Consider the following 18,776-nt stretch of genomic DNA (forward strand, 5'->3'; position numbering starts at 1 on the left):
AATTAGTATCAAAGTTTTTCTAGGATTTAATTTAAAATGGCTGTATCTGTGTTCTTAATGTAGTTATTTTCTTTTGCAGCCTTTCATGTCCCCCCGATACCCAGGAGGCCCAAGGCCACCTTTAAGGATACCTAACCAGGTAACAGTCCTTTTATTAATGAAATGCAAGGGGCAAGAGAAAACTGAACCAGAAAAGTCAAAACTCTGCATACTTTCTTTTTGAGAACAATAATTTCAACAAACTCCAAACATTATACAGCCATTTGACAATGCAAATCAAATTTTATTGGAAACGCACCATATCAGCCTCTTGATTCCCAGAAGTCTAGGTCAAGAGTCTGAGGGGTTTTGTCTCCTGTACTTTTATCAGTCTGTAGCAGCAAAACAAAACAAGAAAAGAAAAAAGAACTGCAGAAGTGAAGAAACAGTGTTGTTTAATGTGACACCAACTTTCTTCGCAGCCTTTGGCCATGATGGGCAAATGAAGGCATTGCACACACTGTGCTTCACCGCAGCCGCCCCCTGCTATTTTTTTGGGGGGGGGGGTTGCATTTTTTTATTTGAGGCAAGACAAAGACAGCCTCCATTTAAAGAATGACAGCAGTTTACGAATTGGACCCTCTGCAAAATTCAGTTTATAGAGCGAGTGCACAGCAAAAAGCCTCGTCTGGAAGAGCACTCAGAAGTGTGCTCAATCAAGACTTCCCCTGTCTGTGGGTGGATTTTTTTCATTTTATATCAGGATTCTAAAAAGCACTGCTTAATATAAGGCATAGTTACAGCACTGAATGTGTTATTTCATGTTATAAAACTTGACCAAAATTAGCATGGTTAAATACGTGTTTAATTTTCATGTGGTCGTTCAACCAATGTTCCATTGAAATCAATAGAATTTATGCAGTGCTCCTATTGAGGTTTCCAGCAGTTTTTGGTTAACAAAAGGCATCTAATAACTGGGTGAACAAAGTAAATTACAATCAAAATGATAGACTTGTTTGGAACTGGAAATCATTGTAGTTTGTGAAAATGTAAGGAAAGTCAGTAGCTTATCTTAAAAACCTAACTCAATAAAGTACTGTTTTAATATTTTAATAATATTAAAATACTGCTTTTATATTTAATATTGCTTGGCATTTGAAACACATTGCATTTTATTTTTTAAAAAATAAGCCTCTCTCTGTTCATATATAATTGAACTTTTAAATTCAAATGTTTTTATTTATAGGCACTTGGAGGTGTCCCAGGAAGTCAGCCATTATTGCCTAGTGGAATGGATCCAACACGGCAACAAGGTAATCTGTATCATCAATAGATAACAGCATGTTGGTTCAGAAATCTTACTCTCTTCTTAGAATGTTAAGCGATCAGAGTGACAGGCAAAAATGAACACAGTTGTGGCACTGCAGGTGGGATGGTTCTGTTGTTCTTCTCATGGATGTCCTGTGGCATAGGATACAAGGGAAAAACCTTTGTAGTTAATCATCTCTTCATGCAAAGGGAACAGCTTCTATGCCTAAATCTGGAGTTTAAATCATTTTACTTTTGCAGTATAAATTGAATAATGACATTCTTCATATTGAGGTCAGAATTGATGGGGATGAATAAGTATTTTTTACCTAAAGGTCTCTGATGATTCAAATATCTTACCCATCATAGCATTTTCTTTTCCTAAGTCACTGTTGCTTAGGGATTGCCCAAGAAGCTATTGCATTCTGCCCAGAATCTTGCGCTATATTCAGCAGCTACCCCGAGTTCCTAGCTGTTTTCCTTTTGAATAATTGAAATATGTAATGTAGTTATATATTATTTAGCACTGTCAGTTAAAGAATGCTTAGTAAATTGTATTAGTTGTTCCAAAATTATATAGTTCCATTATTACTTCCAGCCTCCTTTTTTGTCTAAACATGAAAGTGGAGGTTCATTCCATGACTTGTCTACAGTGAACTGGTTGTTGGGGCTGAATGCTTTATTAAGTCTGCATATGAGTTTAGCTAAAGTTCTGAAGAAAATGCTTTTTTATTTTTCGTTAATGCAACCACTGTTGTGGCAAGCACCATCTTAGAAGAGACTCTGCCTCTGTGTTAAAGAAAGAACAATAATCTATTGCCTGCCATATGAGTGTGTGTATGATAAATATTTGCATTAACCATGATTAACAATTTGTTGGTGGGGGGAAATCTGATTTAAGAATGTGCCTCTGAATATAAAGATATTTTAATCAGCTAACCTGATTATTGAACTAAAGGTTGTACCCTAATACATGTCTTTTCCAGGACATCCAAATATGGGTGGGCCAATGCAGAGAATGACTCCTCCTAGAGGAATGGTTCCCTTAGGACCTCAGGTATATTGCTTGTGTTGCAGTTCACATGGCCATGTATATCAAAATGCCCACTTTTCATGTGGAATTTATAATGCAACTATTTGTAGTTGCTATGTGTAAAGGCATGACTTCCCACAGAACGCCTATGCTATATCCCTGAAACCATTCCTTGCTTGGTTAGACCAAAATCCACCTAGCTCAGCTTTCTGCTTCCAACAGTGGCGTCTGGAAGCTTAAAAATAGATCATGAAGAAGATCACATTTTCTCCTTGTTTGTTTGTTTGTTCTCACCATCCTGTACTTAGAAATTACTCTACACATGGATGATTCATTTACCTATTAATTCCATGAATCATCAGGTATAGAAGCAGCATATTTCTGAGTATTAAATGTCCGGGGGAAATAGTGGTGTAACCATAGTTTGTTTTGCATATCTGTGTTCACTGACTGTAGTTTTAAAAATGTGCAATTTGTTGCAACATTCATTTTTCTTCCACTTAACTGAAATTGCATTCAGAATAAAACCTTTGGTATTTCTCATTTGTTTAATAGCTACATTAGCTATTTCTTGGAGAAATGCAAAATATTGTTTTTAAAAGACAGAAAACATGAAAGAAATAAAAATTAATTAAACTTTCTAATTGATGGCCATTCACCGTCTTTTTGAACCTATCCATATACAGTGGTACCTTGGTTTTCGGACATCTCCATTGCCGAAAGCTTTGGTTTTTGAATGCCGAAATCTGGAAGTAAATGCTTCCGTTATCAAACACGCCTCAGAAGTCGAACAGTTTCTGCTGCATGTATCTGTTGTTTTTTACAATTTTCTCTATTGAATTGGTAGGCCACCCTTTGCGCCTCAGTTTTCTAACGTTTCGGAAGTTAAACTGTCTTCTGGAGCAGATTACGTTCGAAAACCGAGGTTCCACTGTAAATCTCTTCATATGTCCATAATAATACCAAATCATTCAAGCAAGACTTACTCAGATTTGCCTTTTTAAATATTTTCAAACCATTTGGCAAAATTGTATACTTTCACAGAAATTGTATACTTTCACAGAATCAATAATATCCAAATCCTTTCCTACAACAGTTTTAGCATAGAAACTGATTTAGTTATTTTAGCTTCAGTATTCAATAAACATCTTAGTTTCACAAGGTAGAAACTAGTGTGAATCCTCAGATTCTTAATCAGAGAAAATTGAACTGAATAGCATGAAAATCAGTCAAGCTTTTGCTGAAAGTTTTAAAAAGAGACAGCTTTTATATGTCAGTATGTGTGCATTTATTTTGATGGCCTTTATTTCTGGAATACTTCAATAAAATATGACATAGCTCCAGAAGCATGTTGTTATACATCGGCATGTCTGGAGCACATGTCCTACAACATGGGTTTGTTGACTAGACTCATCTAGGGCTTTTTGTTTTAATTTTTGTTATAATTAGAAAGTGTTATATGAGTACACTTACAAAGTAAATAGCATTGGCCACTTTTAAGAACTCAAGCCTGACTTCCCTTCTCACAACAGATTGACACACTTTCTCTTTGAATAGTACAATTCTTATAGCTGAGAATGCACACAGTCTAAGATGGTCATGTTACAGCTACGTACATTGGGTGATACCCAGTTATTCTTGTCCGCTAGTGACTTTTGCTTGTGCAACAGGACTTTCCTCTCCTTCTCCTCAGCCCACACACATCCCGGCACATCAGCTTCAAAGGGTTGAAGGATCTTACGAAACAAGTTTGGGGGAAGGTGCACTGGGGTGAGGGAGACAAAGAGGAAATATTGGATATCACCCATGTGCTGTTTCATTCCCCACCCCCCAGGTAAATAGCGCAGTTTCCAGAATCGATTGCTACATGTGACAGCCTAAGAGCTAGGTGGAGAGCACATTTTCGTTTTGTCCTGAACACAGCAATGGGCTCTTCATAGGCATTTCAGTACATTTTTCGTGCCTTCTGAATAATTCCCCTGCTCTTTGCTTTAGATTACTTATTAAGTAAACTTAGCAGTCATCTTATTCAGTATAAGTATATACTTCTAATGTTAAATACTAACACTAAATAGGCAGTTTACTTAAAAAAATATCCATTTGAATCCCTCAAAATGTCTGGAATACAAAGTCAACTTTGTGAAATGGATATTAAATCTGTCCCTCACAGACAATTGTGTTATCTATCATAAATGTTACAATCTCCATGAATCAATTAACATTTGTAAATGTGCCCCATATCCTCCCATTGTTAAGATAATAAGACTCTTAGGAAATGCTAAATAGTTTTATTAAAATTAGGGAGAGTGTAGAAACAATAATTGTTTTTAGTCAAGCAACTCAAATTCTGAAAATGAATGGCACTGGCCTATCCAATAATCAGATGTGTAGGGAAGTCATTAACCTGCTGTCCTTTCTTTCCCCCCTCCTCTTTGGTTTTGTTTTTTTGTTTTGTGGTAGTCTGACCCTTGGTTATCATTGCAGAACTATGGAGGTGCAATGAGACCCCCACTGAATGCTTTAGGTGGCCCCGGAATGCCTGGAATGAATATGTAAGTAAAAAGAAAAATGCCGCTAAAACATTTACAAAAAGAGACAGTCTTGTTTTACATTAAACCTTATAACGTGTAATTAAAAGATCAACCTTTAAAAAATAATCCAGAGTCAAATTGACATCCATCACAAGGCTTATCATGAATGTGTGCTGAACTTCTGGTGGCCCCTCTCACAGCAGATATGTCATCTACTCTACTATGGATAAAACATAGCAGGAGATCATGACTATATTGAAAGTCAATTGCAGTTCTGCTTGTAGATTACAACAGAAGAACAATAACTGGGTTGCTCTGAAAGCAACCTGTATCTTCATTATGTTTGTGCCAATGGTACTACAGCTTAGTATGGATAAAGAAAGGAAGGCATTGGATATGCAGAATGCTAGCGGTGTGGTAAAGATGGGGCAATTGGTGTCTGTCAGTATTACATGTTTCTGGAAGTAAGTAGAATTAAAGATGTAAATAGTTATGCATTTACTTTAGAAGTGTTTGTTATGTTAGTAAGTTAAATATGTCAAATAAAGGAAGTAAGACAGTAACATTGTAATAATATGCTACCTGTCAGACATATAGTTACTTGCTCTTTAGTTACCAGAAACAGCTTATTCTTCTTTGGTGTTCGCTTGTAGCTAAGTAAGATTGTTTTCCATGAATATAGTCTTAACAGCGTGTCTGTAGGTGACTGTGGAGGCCAATTCTGGATCCGCACATCCTCCGCACAGCGGAGACATAGGTTTCCAGGTGGGAGTTGATCACAATGAGGATTTGCCAAAGGTGCCTTCCTCTTAGCTCGTTTCTCCCTTTTGTCCTGAGTTTGTGCTTCTTCAAAGTCCATTACACCTTGGGTAGAGGCTATTCTCCAATTGGAGCACTCGCAGGCCAGTGTTTCCCTGTTGTCAGTGTTTTTACTACATTTTTTTTTAGATTTGTCTTGAGAGTGTCTTTAACCTGTTTTGTTGTCCACTTTTGTTGTACGCTTTCCATTAAGTTGGCAATAGAGTAGTTGCTTTGGACGATAATCAGGCATCCAAACAACATGACCAGTCCAGTAAGTTGATGCTGAAGAGTCCTTGCTTCGACACTGGTGATCTTTGCTTCTTCCAGTACAGTGACATTAGTTTGCCTGTCTTCCCAAGTGATATATAATTTTTTTGGAGACACCGTTGTTGGAATCTTTTGAGGAGTTGGAGATGGCATTTATGAGTGGTCCATGTTTCACCAACATAAAGTTAGTGCGTAGTACAATAGCTTTGTAAACAAGTATTTTGGTTTCCCTGTGAATGTCCCATTCCTCAAACACGCTACACTTCCATTGGGAGAAAGCTGAAGGACTTCCAACAACACAGGAGTGGCAATGGATGCAAAAGCAAGTGGTGGATGGTATTAGATTAGGTGGTTTAAGAATCCTCTAACTGTCCGGAAACCGTAGCTTTAAATTTTCCCCTACCCCCTTTCCCCCCCTAAAATATTCTTTGTCTAGCTTGAAGTTAGATGGTGTAAGGTTGTGTCTATATTATATTTCTGGGGAAGTCTTTATTAGACTAGAGGATGCTACTGGCCTCTATATTAAGAGCAGGATCCAACACTGCACAAAAAGACTTCCACTGTATTTTACCTTCCACTTATCTCTCCTGCAGCTCAAATTATATTGTGAACTTTTATATTTTAGGGGTCCGGGAGGTGGTAGACCTTGGCCAAACCCTACAAATGCCAATTCTGTAAGTATATATCAAGATGTACTGGAATTTGTAATCCTGTTTTATGCCGTTTGAAAAAAGCAAAAAGCAAAACTTACTGTTAAGTTGTTCATAACTTTATCAACATACCTTCTGGCTCAGGAATACTATCTGTATCATTCTGCTCCCTGAAGATACACATCCGAGGGCCTTTTCATAAGCTGAATTCAGTACCTGTTGTAGGTCTATTTTCATCTTCCTTGCATTTAGCTTTTCTATTTCTGTTTCAGGTGGCTTTTGGTGACAAGGCAGTTGGATTACCTGTTTACCCATTCCTTATAATCTTATAATTATCACTACTTTAAAAATAGCCTCTTATGCTGCCGTGCTAAGTTTATTATGTTTTGATACCTTAATTGTTTGGTGGTGGTTTTTTATTTTGTTAGCTGCCTTTGGTTTTTTTTTTTTTATAGAAAGGTGATATAAAATAAGTTGCTACTCCTCATAGTATGAACTCAGCTGTTTTGTTTAACAAAGATTCTTCCATTCTTGATTCTGCTGATTTATACAGAACATTTAAAACCACAAAATGCTTTCTGACAACAATTGCTGCATGGAAAAACCATAATAAAATGTTCATATTCAGCTTTACTTAATACGATTTAAATAGTGGAAATGGCAGTAGTAAGATGGCATTTATTTATTTATTTATTTATTTATTTATTTATTTATTTTTAGGGCATTTATATATAACTTGATCACTGGTATTTTTTAGCAGTGATTTGCTGACTTGTTCTTCTTTCTAGAAACTATTTTTAAATTTCAAAATGAAGCATTTTTAAAAATAAAAGAATTATATCTCAAAGGGAATAAAGCTCAGTTTTCTTTTCTTTTCTTTTTCAGATACCATACTCTTCTGCGTCACCTGGGAATTATGTAGTGAGTATGCTTGTGTGTGTCCGCTTATATATGTGCAGTCATTAACATAAATGCTACGTTTCATTTGGGTTAAGAAATGGTTGTCCAGATGTTGAGGAAAACCCATGTGTATTGGTTGAGAAGTGAACAGCTGATCTGTTTTGTATCATTGCGTCTGCTATATATTTGTAGTACATATGTTGATGTTCATTAGTAAAACAGTTAACAGTCTTGCCAAAATTGCCCTGAATGCTGGGTTTTACTTCAGCATATGTTCTCTAACTGGTACAATGCATAGTCTTCAATAATGAAAAAGTAAAAGCAGCTGTTTTGAGGAACACAATTATGAGCTTGAATTTAAGAAATTTCATTTGTATTGAAGGGCCTAAAAAGTATCTAACAATATAGTCACAAATAAAATTTTGTGCAATATGAGAACATGTTTCACACTTTTTCCGTTCTGTTTTGACTTATTTTATTTTCTTCACTTAAACTGAGTGGGACTTGAAAACCTGATCTTAAGTGGCAGAATCACCATTGTAATCATCAGAATAATTGGTTTAGGGAATGTAGCTAGGTTTTTTTATCTAAAACTTTTGTTATTAAATATTTACAACCAGTGATTTTAGAGGATTATTAGAACTATGTCATAACGATACACATAGCAGATAGCCATACTGGCACAGATTGAATAGCATGACTTGGTTATACATCTGACATCCACAATTGCCACCAGCCTCATCCTGCAAAGTAGAATCCAGTAGGGCAGAAAAGGGAGAGAGAAGCCTGGCGTGGCCAGAGAGTTAAAGCTCTGTATTTCCCCTTGCGTGGTCATCAAGTCAATCATTTGACCAGGAAGGTGGCCAGAAGAAGGTGTGTGGGTGTGTGAAAGAGAGGTGTGACCATGCCCACCACTGGGATCACCCGCCTCCCCCAGGATGAGGTATTTGCATTAAAAGAGGTTAGCCACCCCTGGTCTAGATAACTGGAGGTAGCAAAAGTGTCAAGATCACAACCTGCTGTGAAACCTTAATATGCTTGTGTGTAAAAAACATGGTTATCAAACTTGCCAAATTTACTAGAATATTTAGGTGTGCTCTATATAGAGGGATGCGGGTGGCACTGTGGGTTAAACCACAGAGCCTAGGACTTGCCGATCAGAAGGTCGGTGGTTTGAATCCCTGCGACGGGGTGAGCTCCCATTGCTCGGTCCCTGCTCCTGCCCACCTAGAAGTTCGAAAGCACATCAAAGTGCAAGTAGATAAATAGGTACCACTCCGGCGGGAAGGTAAACAGCATTTCCGTGCGCTGCTCTGGTTTGCCAGAAGCGGCTTAGTCATGCTGGCCACATGACCCGGAAGCTGTACGCCGGCTCCCTCGGCCAATAAAGCGAGATGAGCGCCGCAACCCCAGAGTCGGCCACAACTGGACCTAATGGTCAGGGGTCCCTTTACCTTTACCTATATAGAGTGTACAAAGTTGAACCTGAATTCACAGTTAAAAGTGGTGACAAATTTGACATGTGAGAGAAATTAGCAATTAAGATGTAAGTACAGTGATACCTCAGGTTACGGACACTTCAGCTTGCGCGTTTTCGGGTTGCACACCGCGCCGAACCCGGAAGTACTGGAACAGGTTACTTCCGGGTTTCAGCGCTCGTGCATGCGCAGAGGCACTAAATTGCGCTTTGCGCAGAAGCACCGAATCGTGACACACGCGTGCGCAGACGCAGCGCTGCAAATGCTGCGGGTTGCGACTGTGCCTCTTGCACGGATCACGTTCACAACCCGAGTATCCACTGTAAGTCTGTCTTACTGTTTCCCTCCCCCCCCCCCCAGTTGTCAGTAGTGTAATTTGATCCCCAGATGGAATCTGATAAGGAAGGATACAAATTTCTTGGCTGACCTTGCTAGCTAAGCCAAAACCAAATTTTATGTTTGTCTTCTTATCCCCTTTGCTTGCTGTTTTAGCTGCCATGTGGCTAATGCACTTGGGATCCTTAACTGACTGGCGTAAGGAAGGCACAGAACTTACATGCCTGACACACACACCCTCCCCTCCCAACTTGGTTAAAGTGCCCTTGGTGCTTCTACCAGTCATGGTTCAAGTAAGCTCAGCTGCTACTTTAAAAACAATATAGACATATATTTGCACATAACTGGGGAGTTCCATGTGTATGTAGAAATTGCTCTCTTATTTTTGGATAGCCTTGTTTCACTTCCGAATTGATAAGCACTCAACTATCTGAGTGAATGAATGATGAAATAAAATATGTTAATTCTGTCACGTGGGGAAACCCTTCAAAAGCATATTGTTTACTTCAGTCTCTTCAGTGATCCTGACTGCTCTTTTGTGTGTTTATTAATTAAATGGTTTGGTTTGGTTTTTAGGGTCCACCAGGAGGCGGGGGGCCACCGGGAACACCCATCATGCCTAGTCCAGCAGGTATCCCAATTTTAACCAGAAAATGTCAAAGCAATGCAAAATATTTTTTTTAAAATGTACGTCATTTTTTAAAATTCTGGAAATGCATGATTTAGGCAACAAATAATTTAAATGCATACACAGGTAAGAGAAATTTATGTAATTTTGCTTAACGTTTTAGCAATCACTTTAGGATTCTGAACCACTTCCATCTTCCTATACATGGATGCAACTTATAATTTTATTAATTATGGAAGACTAACACAGCTTTATGAATCATTCTTTCAAACCTGAATATGTCCCTTTGCTAGAGCATCCACAACAGGCAGAAATTACCAAGAAGGCAGGAACTGTTTGACTTTGGCCCAGTGCCAAATTGTGTCTTGTTAAATCATAGCTGGTTCTCCTCTGTACCTCTTCAGTTCTTCCATTTTGAAAGGCCAGACTTCTCATTGTCATTGCTTCTTGCACAAACATTGGGAAAGTGCCTTCTCACAAACCATTAATGGAGCAAGTAAAGCAGATTGGATATTGGTGCCCTTCAGTTTGAATACTAATGGATTCTCATCTGGGTTCAGTTATTTTCCATGTTAAAGAAGGAAACTGCTGCTGGTCCATGCCTATGCAATATTTGCTCCTGTTTTCCTTTTAACATCTGCAACAAATCCCTTATCAAGCATTTGCTCACAGTCTAGCCAAATGCTGCTTATAAGCAAAATACATTACAGTTGGTGTTAACAATAATGTGTACTGTACGTCCAATTTGAGAGCAGTTCTGAAATGTGTTCTTCCGTGGCACTGTAAGCATGCCTTGAATTAATAGCTCATTGTGTTCACTGGCTGTTTTCCATTGAAGATGTGTGACCTCCTACATATATTTTTGTTTCAGATTCAACCAACTCCGGAGACAATATGTACACTTTAATGAATGCAGTTCCTCCTGGACCCAACAGACCTAATGTAAATATCAGAAATGAAAACACATATTTAAATTGTGCAGCTTAAACACTAGTGTATGAAACATTATTCTTGTATGTCTTATCTCCCTTTATGTGAAAGAACATGACTTATATACATGCCAACATTGCTCCACTAAATTTTCATTAATATAGAAATGTTTGCAGTGGCTGCTCCAAGGCCATACTCTGATGTAATGATGTTAACATAAATATTGCTTATGTGCGTATCTCTCGTGGTTTAGGTAATTTCCTAGCTTTTTTTCTAGCTATTTCTGGAGATAATTATTTTTACTGTTTAAATACAATATTGACAGAAATAGAAACAAGATTGTTATTCATATTCCAGTTTTTACCATGCAGTTTATTCTTTACCATAGATTTATTAAGTGGTGAAAGTTACTTAATAGCATGTAGTATGATGTATTTTAACTTTCTGCAGTTTCCAATGGGACCAGGGTCTGACGGCCCTATGGGTGGATTGGGTGGAATGGATTCACATCATATGAATGGATCATTAGGTAAGAGTACTACACCTTGACTTCTTAACTCTGTACTGAGTTCATTTCAGAATGTCTTGTTTTGAATTACTTCCATTACGTTTTCAAAATTTCCTTTGCAGCCAGGGAAGTTGATTTCTAAATGGCAATTCTCAGGTTTCTAGCAAAAAAAAACCCCTGACATACAAAATATATATTGTCTCCTTGGGATTCCTATCGTGCTTTATAAATTAAGTCGCATGTGTTTTAGAAGTTAGAATAAAACCGCACAGGTGGAAAGCCCCAACATGCTATGATTCTGAAGTAAGGTTTCATGATAACATGCCAGGAAATTTAAAAGTCCTGGAACTTCTCTCCTTAAAGTTAAGGTGAAAATAAAATAAAAAACAACTGAGGGTTGAGTTACAAAATCAAAATACTAAAAGAACAAGCAAGGGCATAGTGGGAAAGTCTGTTTATGCGGAGGGGGAGAGTTTTTGCTCATTTGGCAACTGGTGGGGTGTTTGCACAGGACTGTTTTACTTGGGTTGACCACTTCTTCCTCATCCATGATAATGCAACTAGTTTCATACAGAGATGTTGCCACAATACAGCAGACAGACGGTAAACAACTGTGACTTTTGTTCATTTCTCATGAGCAAGGATGTCAAAACAACAACTCCTCTGCTGGTGGTAGCATGCTCTGGGTGTGAATTTGCAAAAAAAAAAAAAAAAGGTCAAGCAGAATGCAGAAAAATGGCATACATCTTGTTTCAATTTACTCATCTTGGCTGTCCCAACTTGAGCTGTAGCAACTTCACAGAAACACAATAGGTTAAAAAAAAAGCACATATTCTTATGCAGTATATCATAACCTAAAGGAAAAAAGTTAAATACTCAGGAGAAAAAAATGATTTTTAAAATGTAAAAACATTGGATGATATATTCTGCTAAGCTTTGAGTAGACTGTAGGATTTAGATGTTTGTGAAATTATTAACTGGGTACTGGGACTTGACCTGGAAGTATCCTACAACCTCCTTACTGCCTTACCTTTCTCTGGTCCCTGGGAATCCATCCACTGAGCTCAAGTTGGTATAGCTCAAGCATGTATGTTTAAAGTTCTAGGGACTCTTTATTGAGAACACATACACTGTCTCACACAGACTTCACACAATTATATAAAGAAAATACCAATAAAAGGTTTCTTATATATCTAATTACACAGTCTACTACTAGAAGTGGTCTCCCAGGGGATAATCCAACACAGAAATAATCCAACAGAGCAAAGCACCAAAATAATTCCAAAAAGTAGTCTACTGGTCAAGGTCAAAAGATTCACCTGCCCTTTCTATGCAGTTGTTTGTACTCTAGCACTGTAATTGCTTATTTATTCTATTTTATGAGTCATTTCCCAGGAGACAACTGATTTACAATATAATGACATCTGTGAAACAGTTGCATATATAAAGTTAAAAACAATTGCATGCAGAAACATTTTTGGAAAACAACTATCAATAGAAAAAGTTGGAAGCAGCAACACATACATAAAATCAGTTCAAATCCAGCTCAGATTTCCTGTCTGATATGATGGGAGGGAGTTCCAAAGGTTAGGTGGCCCAACTCTAAAGGACTGATTCGAACATAATAATAATAATAATAATAATAATAATAATAAACTTTATTTATATCCCGCCCTCCCCAGCCGAAGCCGGGCTCAGAGCGGCTAACAACAGTAAAATGATAAAACATTCTAAAATCATTTCATTATAAAATTAATTCCAATCAGATTAATGGCAACCATTGGGCTAGAGTTCTGTGAGGATTGCCAAAGGAGGGAGTCAGGCTGTGCCCTGGCCAAAGGCCTGGTGGAACAGCTCTGTCTTGCAGGCCCTGCGGAAAGATGTCAAGTCCCGCAGGGCCCTAGTCTCTTGTGACAGAGCGTTCCACCAGATCGGAGCCACAGCTGAAACATCATGTGGAATGGACCTCCTGATAGAATGGTATCTGTAGGATTCCTTGATAGGCTCCCTAAGCTTCCCCTTTTGCTTTAACAATGACCTTAGCTGAAACTCCTGGTGTCTTGGCCCTGTACCACTTTTCCAATTCACGCTCTAGCCAACCTGAAATCTTGCCATATTTCCTGATATGAGGCACCTAGCTTCTTACTACGATATAGCAAACACCCACACCTCTCATTTCAACCTTTATGTGCCTAAGCCATAGCTGATAACTGATTTTATACCTAAACTTGCAGCGTCATGCTATTGATCCTGATTTATTGGACCCATTGAAATTAAAAGGCTCGTAATTGTGGCAAAATTAAAGGTATTCACGTTTGGAAAAGACTCAGTGATGAAATCCACAACTAAACTGAATCTTCATTTTAATTTTAGGCTCAGGAGACATGGACAGTATCTCCAAAGTAAGTATATATTTGATGTTTGGCACTGATTTTCTCTAAGCAGATTTATTACGGTGGTTAAACACTTGAAAACAAACAAACACCTTGTTTAAAATGAAGTAGTTGTTATTGGATTATCAACACTTTGAGGGCATTATGCAAACGAGATTATCATTTATAGAAGGTTGAAACTAAATCTTGATACGTGTTCCATTAAATGGATTTAGCTTATTGATTTTCCTGAATATAAGGGATTATTTTCCTGATGATCTCTAATCACTTACCCTATTTGTGATCAATGTATTAAACTGCATGTATTCAGTATTGATGATGCAAATGCCATAATCCAGACAGCTGCATTAAGTATGTTCTTAACCCCCATCAATATGCCACCTCACAAACCAGAAGTTAACACCTTTTGGGGGCACATTCTGATTTTTGGTTTGTGGCCAGAGGTGTCTTTAATAGGAGTTCTAAGAGAAACTAGCCATCTATTGGTGGTGCACTATGTGAGAGTATACATATATGTGGATCATAGAGGAAGAGATCTGCTTTGGACCTCATATGGCAAATATAAAATATATGTCAATCACTCGTGAGAATTGAGGCAAGAATACAATGTGGCAGTGCTATGGGTTTTATATTTTCGTCCTTGAATTCTTTCATTTACATAAAACAAGAATGAATTCACACATACAGCATGGGCTCTCCTGTTGTTTTCTTCAAATAGAACTCTCCCAGTAATATGAGCATGAGCAATCAGCCCGGGACCCCTCGAGATGATGGTGAAATGGGTGGAAACTTTCTAAACCCTTTTCAGAGTGAGAGTGTAAGTATTATATTTTATTTTTTGGTTGCTACTGAATAACTTGCACATGTTTATATTACTTTCAGTCCTTTAGAAAGCTTACAATCATGGCAATCAAACAAATTTGAACATAGCACACATCAGATGTTTTTCAGAAGAGAATCCAGAGTTTGGCTGTTAGGACCTTTTTCTTTTAAAAGCTTGCTATTTCCTGGAGACGTTTTAGGCCATTGTTGTTCCACCACCTACTTGAGCTAAATGTTGTTGTTTTTTGCAAATTTTCCTGCAGTTTATTGTGATGCGTTTAAAGAAAAGTTGAAAATGGATTTTTGCAACCCGTCCATTTAGATGTTTGAGACGATAACTTTCACACAGTTGGCCTAGTTTATTTGGGATATGAAGGCCAAAGATGACTAGAAAAGATCCATAAAATACTGAAATAGTGAAAGCATCATGCAAATGGCATACACAGTAACATGAAAAATGTGTATAATGTGTGAAGATTGTAGTATAGATTCTGCTTATGGATAAAATGGTTTTATGAAGCTTAAAATATAGACCTATTTATTGTATATTATACACCCACACACCAATTTTTAGCCTGTTATCAGTTATTGTGCTAGGATCACCGTGCTTTGGCAATTCTGACAAATTAGCTGTTTTTTTACTTCCTTCTTTCCACAAGTAGAGATTGTCTTGTTGATGATTTTGCAGAAAATAGTATAATGGTGGCATGGCTGTTCTCAAAAAGTTCCAATCTGTTCCTTCAACATTTTTCTGAACTTGTATACAGAATTTATTGAAGAGGGCTGAATTCGTAGTGAAGCATATATGGACCTGTCTGATACCCTGTTGTCAGCAAAGGAATACAGACCAGTGTCACAAAGCAACAGATATTTTTCAAGCTCTTAAGTATTATTTGAAAGGGAGCAAAAAAAAAACACCAAAGTTTTGGTGCAAACAGATTCATTGTGATGGTGGTGACAAAAAAATTTGAAAACTGCTTTACACTGCATTTGGAAGTATGAAGATTGGCTATATGAAGATTTGCAACCTATATAGGCAAGGATACCATTAAGTAAAAGTGTCCCTACCATACTGTGCCTTTGGGTTCAGTAACAGAATGAAGATGTGACCGTGGTGAATGTGATATACATTCCCTCACATACAGTGTGTTGCCAAAGACTACCAGATATCTATATTGATAAACTGATGTCAGTTTTTCTGAGCAGACGATGCCAACCCATAATGCTCTATAGTCAGCATGGTGTCCCTTCTAGATGCCTGGCCACACTCCCATCAGTCCCAGCCATCATGGCCTCTGATCACAGATAATGGAAGTTGTAGCTCACCATGGTTGTGGTCCTTGCTCTTCTACCCCACAAATTATTAGGCTACTATGATGAAGCACACTTTGATGGGCAGGATTAGTGTTCTTTCCCATAGTGGGCATGCTGGATATGAAGAAAATAGACTTGCTACTGCTTGGATTAGTAGACTTTAGTACATGATAGGAACATGAAGGCAGTGCTCTATAGCAGCAAGCAGATGAACTCTTAAACAGTGAGTTGTTCTTCCATTGTCATTCAGCTGTTCCACAGAGTCATGAAAATGTCGTTGACAGAGGTAGATAATCCTATAATTCAGAATGAAATATATTTGAAAGTTGGGTTAGGATGGTTTGAGTTTTAAATAGGTAAACAGGTAAATATGTGTTCCTGGGCATATTGTATTCCTGGGAGCACTTCATTCATGCTGGAAAATTGCTGCAGCTGATCAGCTCTTTGGATTGGAGAGCAGTGGAAGACACACTATGCAGCAAAGAAACAGGCACAGGCTTGGATAGGATACTGCCTGGCTGTTTTGAGTTGCAAGGGGAAAAGGTGGGATATAAATATATAACTATAATGTAAGAATGGAATTAACTGTAATAAACACTTTGTTCCATTTTTATCCCACTTTTCAGCAAACCTTTATCCCAAAGCAGTTTACAATAATAAAAAAATCTAATTAAAAACACAATAGGGTGGGGGGGTATGTCTTTTCCTTTAGACCTAATTATTAAACAGTTGTACACTGATAGGATGCCATAGTGATATCCTTGGATAATTAGCTGTTCATGTTTCTTCCTGTTCCTATTTTGTTGCAAATTAAAATAAACTTCCCTTGAGACACTAAAACATGAACTATAACCTTGTTGTGTGTGCTATTTTTGTACATGCTCTGAGTGTGCTGTTCCATTTTTTCTCTCTTAACATTACTGCATTGCCAAGTAATGCTCTTTTCCCATGAGAACATAGGCAGTTGTCACTTATTATAAACTATATTTTCAAATATGCATTTGTTTACTTTCTACTATTAGTGGAGAAAAAAGTGGACTACATGTCTGCAAAGAACCACAAATACTTCTACATTATTACTGCTGGTTGCTGAATTGTTTTTATTTATTTTTTTAATTTAATATTTGCTTATGTGATTTTATTGTTTAGATAAAATTATTTTTGAGTTAACATTATACAAATTAACCTAAATAAAGAATTAGATGCTACTACTGATAGGCAACAGTGATGCATAATGCTTTGCCAAATAAACATTAACTCCATGCAGATATGACTGATTAGCTAAATGGTGTGTAATAAGGAGAATTGTAGATAAAATTCATAAATTATTTTATCCATAGGCTACACCTTTTTCATATGGCTATAAGTGGTTTTTCCTTTGGTTTTATTTTGTTTCTTGCATGATGCTTCCACTAGCTTTTCTATTTCATTGTGGATCTCTTCCAATCATTTAAAACCTTCTTGGCCCCTAAATATGGCAAAAGTTATGAGTTATATTCCAAACTCTTCAAACGACATGATATAAATTTTTTGTTTAGGTCTGTTCTTTGAAATGCATCCCAACACTAGACTCTAACTTTTAGCCAATGGACGTCAAGGCTATTGGCTACCTAAATCAACTGAAAAAAAGTCATTCTGAAATGGCTGAATTAAAATACGTTCCTGAGCACATTTGTGTTAGTCTTTTAAGATAATGATAAACAATAATGCCCTCTAGTGTTCATTCACAAATAAGTTTACCTATTGCACTGAAGGTAGATATTTCCATGAGTCTTCAAAATATGCTCATACTCCATTCTTTAAGGTTAGATTTTGAACTCTTAATGAATCCTATATTTTTAAAAATCAGTTATGCTGACCCAGTTGATGGTTTTGCTCCAATTGGAATTAAAGGATGCCGGAAACACCAATTGGAACTATTTATGCTGAAGATGAATTTGATATACTTGCTACTTTGTTTGAATCAAGAGACCTAAATTTGCCCAAATTCAAGCAAAGTTTCATATTTCCAGAACTATTGTATGCTTTTTCATTGAGTGTCTGTCACAAGTATGCTGTTGTATGAATTAGCAGTGAGAAAAAGATCACTACAATTATTATTTTTTACAAGGTGTAATTATTAAAAAATGAATAAAACCAGCTTAATGTAAAATCTGAGTTGTATCCAGCAGTGCCACTCAAGCTTATGGTAAAATTTCCATCAACTGAATGGGAAGGGGAACAGTTATTATTATTATTATTATTATTATTATTATTATTATTATTAATATCCTCAACTCTGCTCTAGAGGATTGCAAGTCCCTCAAGAGCAAGTTGGGTAGAGGGGGGGAAGGGGTATAAGGGGGATTGCCAAAAGTGGCTTCCTTCTCCATTCCACGTACAGAAGACTTACTGTAAGCAGAGCAACACTAAGGGTGTTGCTAAAAGATATAGCTCTCTTAGATTTAATCCCATAATACTAAAATAAATGTAGTTCTCCTTACCTCACAATTCAGCATAATTCACTTAGAAATTGGATGGAACAAATCAGTTTTGGTAAATGGGGAAGGGAGCTAAATGAATTGGCATGTGAAGTCATTTTATTGAATATATTATTTTGCCCACTATTATAAGTTGCCCTGATACTGCTACCCACTGACTTTCTACTTGGCTGATTTTAAGGATCTTAGTCCTGCTATACAGTAAATGAAGCTGAGGAAAACTTAGGAGCTTTTTTATGTGGATATTTAAAATCATTCTACAGTTTGACCTTACGTCTCACTGCAAATTTTACCAAGTCTTTTGAGATGCAGCTGAATAGAAATCCAATTAAAAGGTTGTTTAAAAGACTTTCTCTGAATAGCTACCATACATTTGCTAACCTACTGATATCCCAGCACACTGATTTCTCTGTTGCTT

General features: G+C 37.2%; 1 protein-coding gene across 9 annotated transcripts in view; it reads left to right on the forward strand.

Moving 5' to 3' along the window:
* Positions 1-18,776, forward strand: part of SSBP2 (single stranded DNA binding protein 2) — a 121,655-nt gene that overhangs the window by 89,337 nt on the left and 13,542 nt on the right. For 6 of the 9 annotated variants that reach the window (XM_077936256.1, XM_077936254.1, XM_077936251.1 and 3 more), the window contains 11 exons: positions 80-139; positions 1,226-1,292; positions 2,274-2,344; positions 4,781-4,872; positions 6,545-6,593; positions 7,455-7,490; positions 9,860-9,914; positions 10,783-10,853; positions 11,292-11,370; positions 13,723-13,751; positions 14,461-14,559. In XM_077936256.1, coding sequence (XP_077792382.1) covers positions 86-139; positions 1,226-1,292; positions 2,274-2,344; positions 4,781-4,872; positions 6,545-6,593; positions 7,455-7,490; positions 9,860-9,914; positions 10,783-10,853; positions 11,292-11,370; positions 13,723-13,751; positions 14,461-14,559 — 702 coding nt within the window. In that variant the 5' untranslated portion in view covers positions 80-85. The remainder of the gene's footprint in view (positions 1-79; positions 140-1,225; positions 1,293-2,273; positions 2,345-4,780; positions 4,873-6,544; positions 6,594-7,454; positions 7,491-9,859; positions 9,915-10,782; positions 10,854-11,291; positions 11,371-13,722; positions 13,752-14,460; positions 14,560-18,776) is intronic. The other 3 variants (XM_028749534.2, XM_028749536.2, XM_028749538.2) reach the window with 1 other exon arrangement.

Source organism: Podarcis muralis, chromosome 11, assembly GCF_964188315.1.
Source record: "Podarcis muralis chromosome 11, rPodMur119.hap1.1, whole genome shotgun sequence".
In the NCBI taxonomy this organism is placed as follows: domain Eukaryota; kingdom Metazoa; phylum Chordata; class Lepidosauria; order Squamata; family Lacertidae; genus Podarcis; species Podarcis muralis.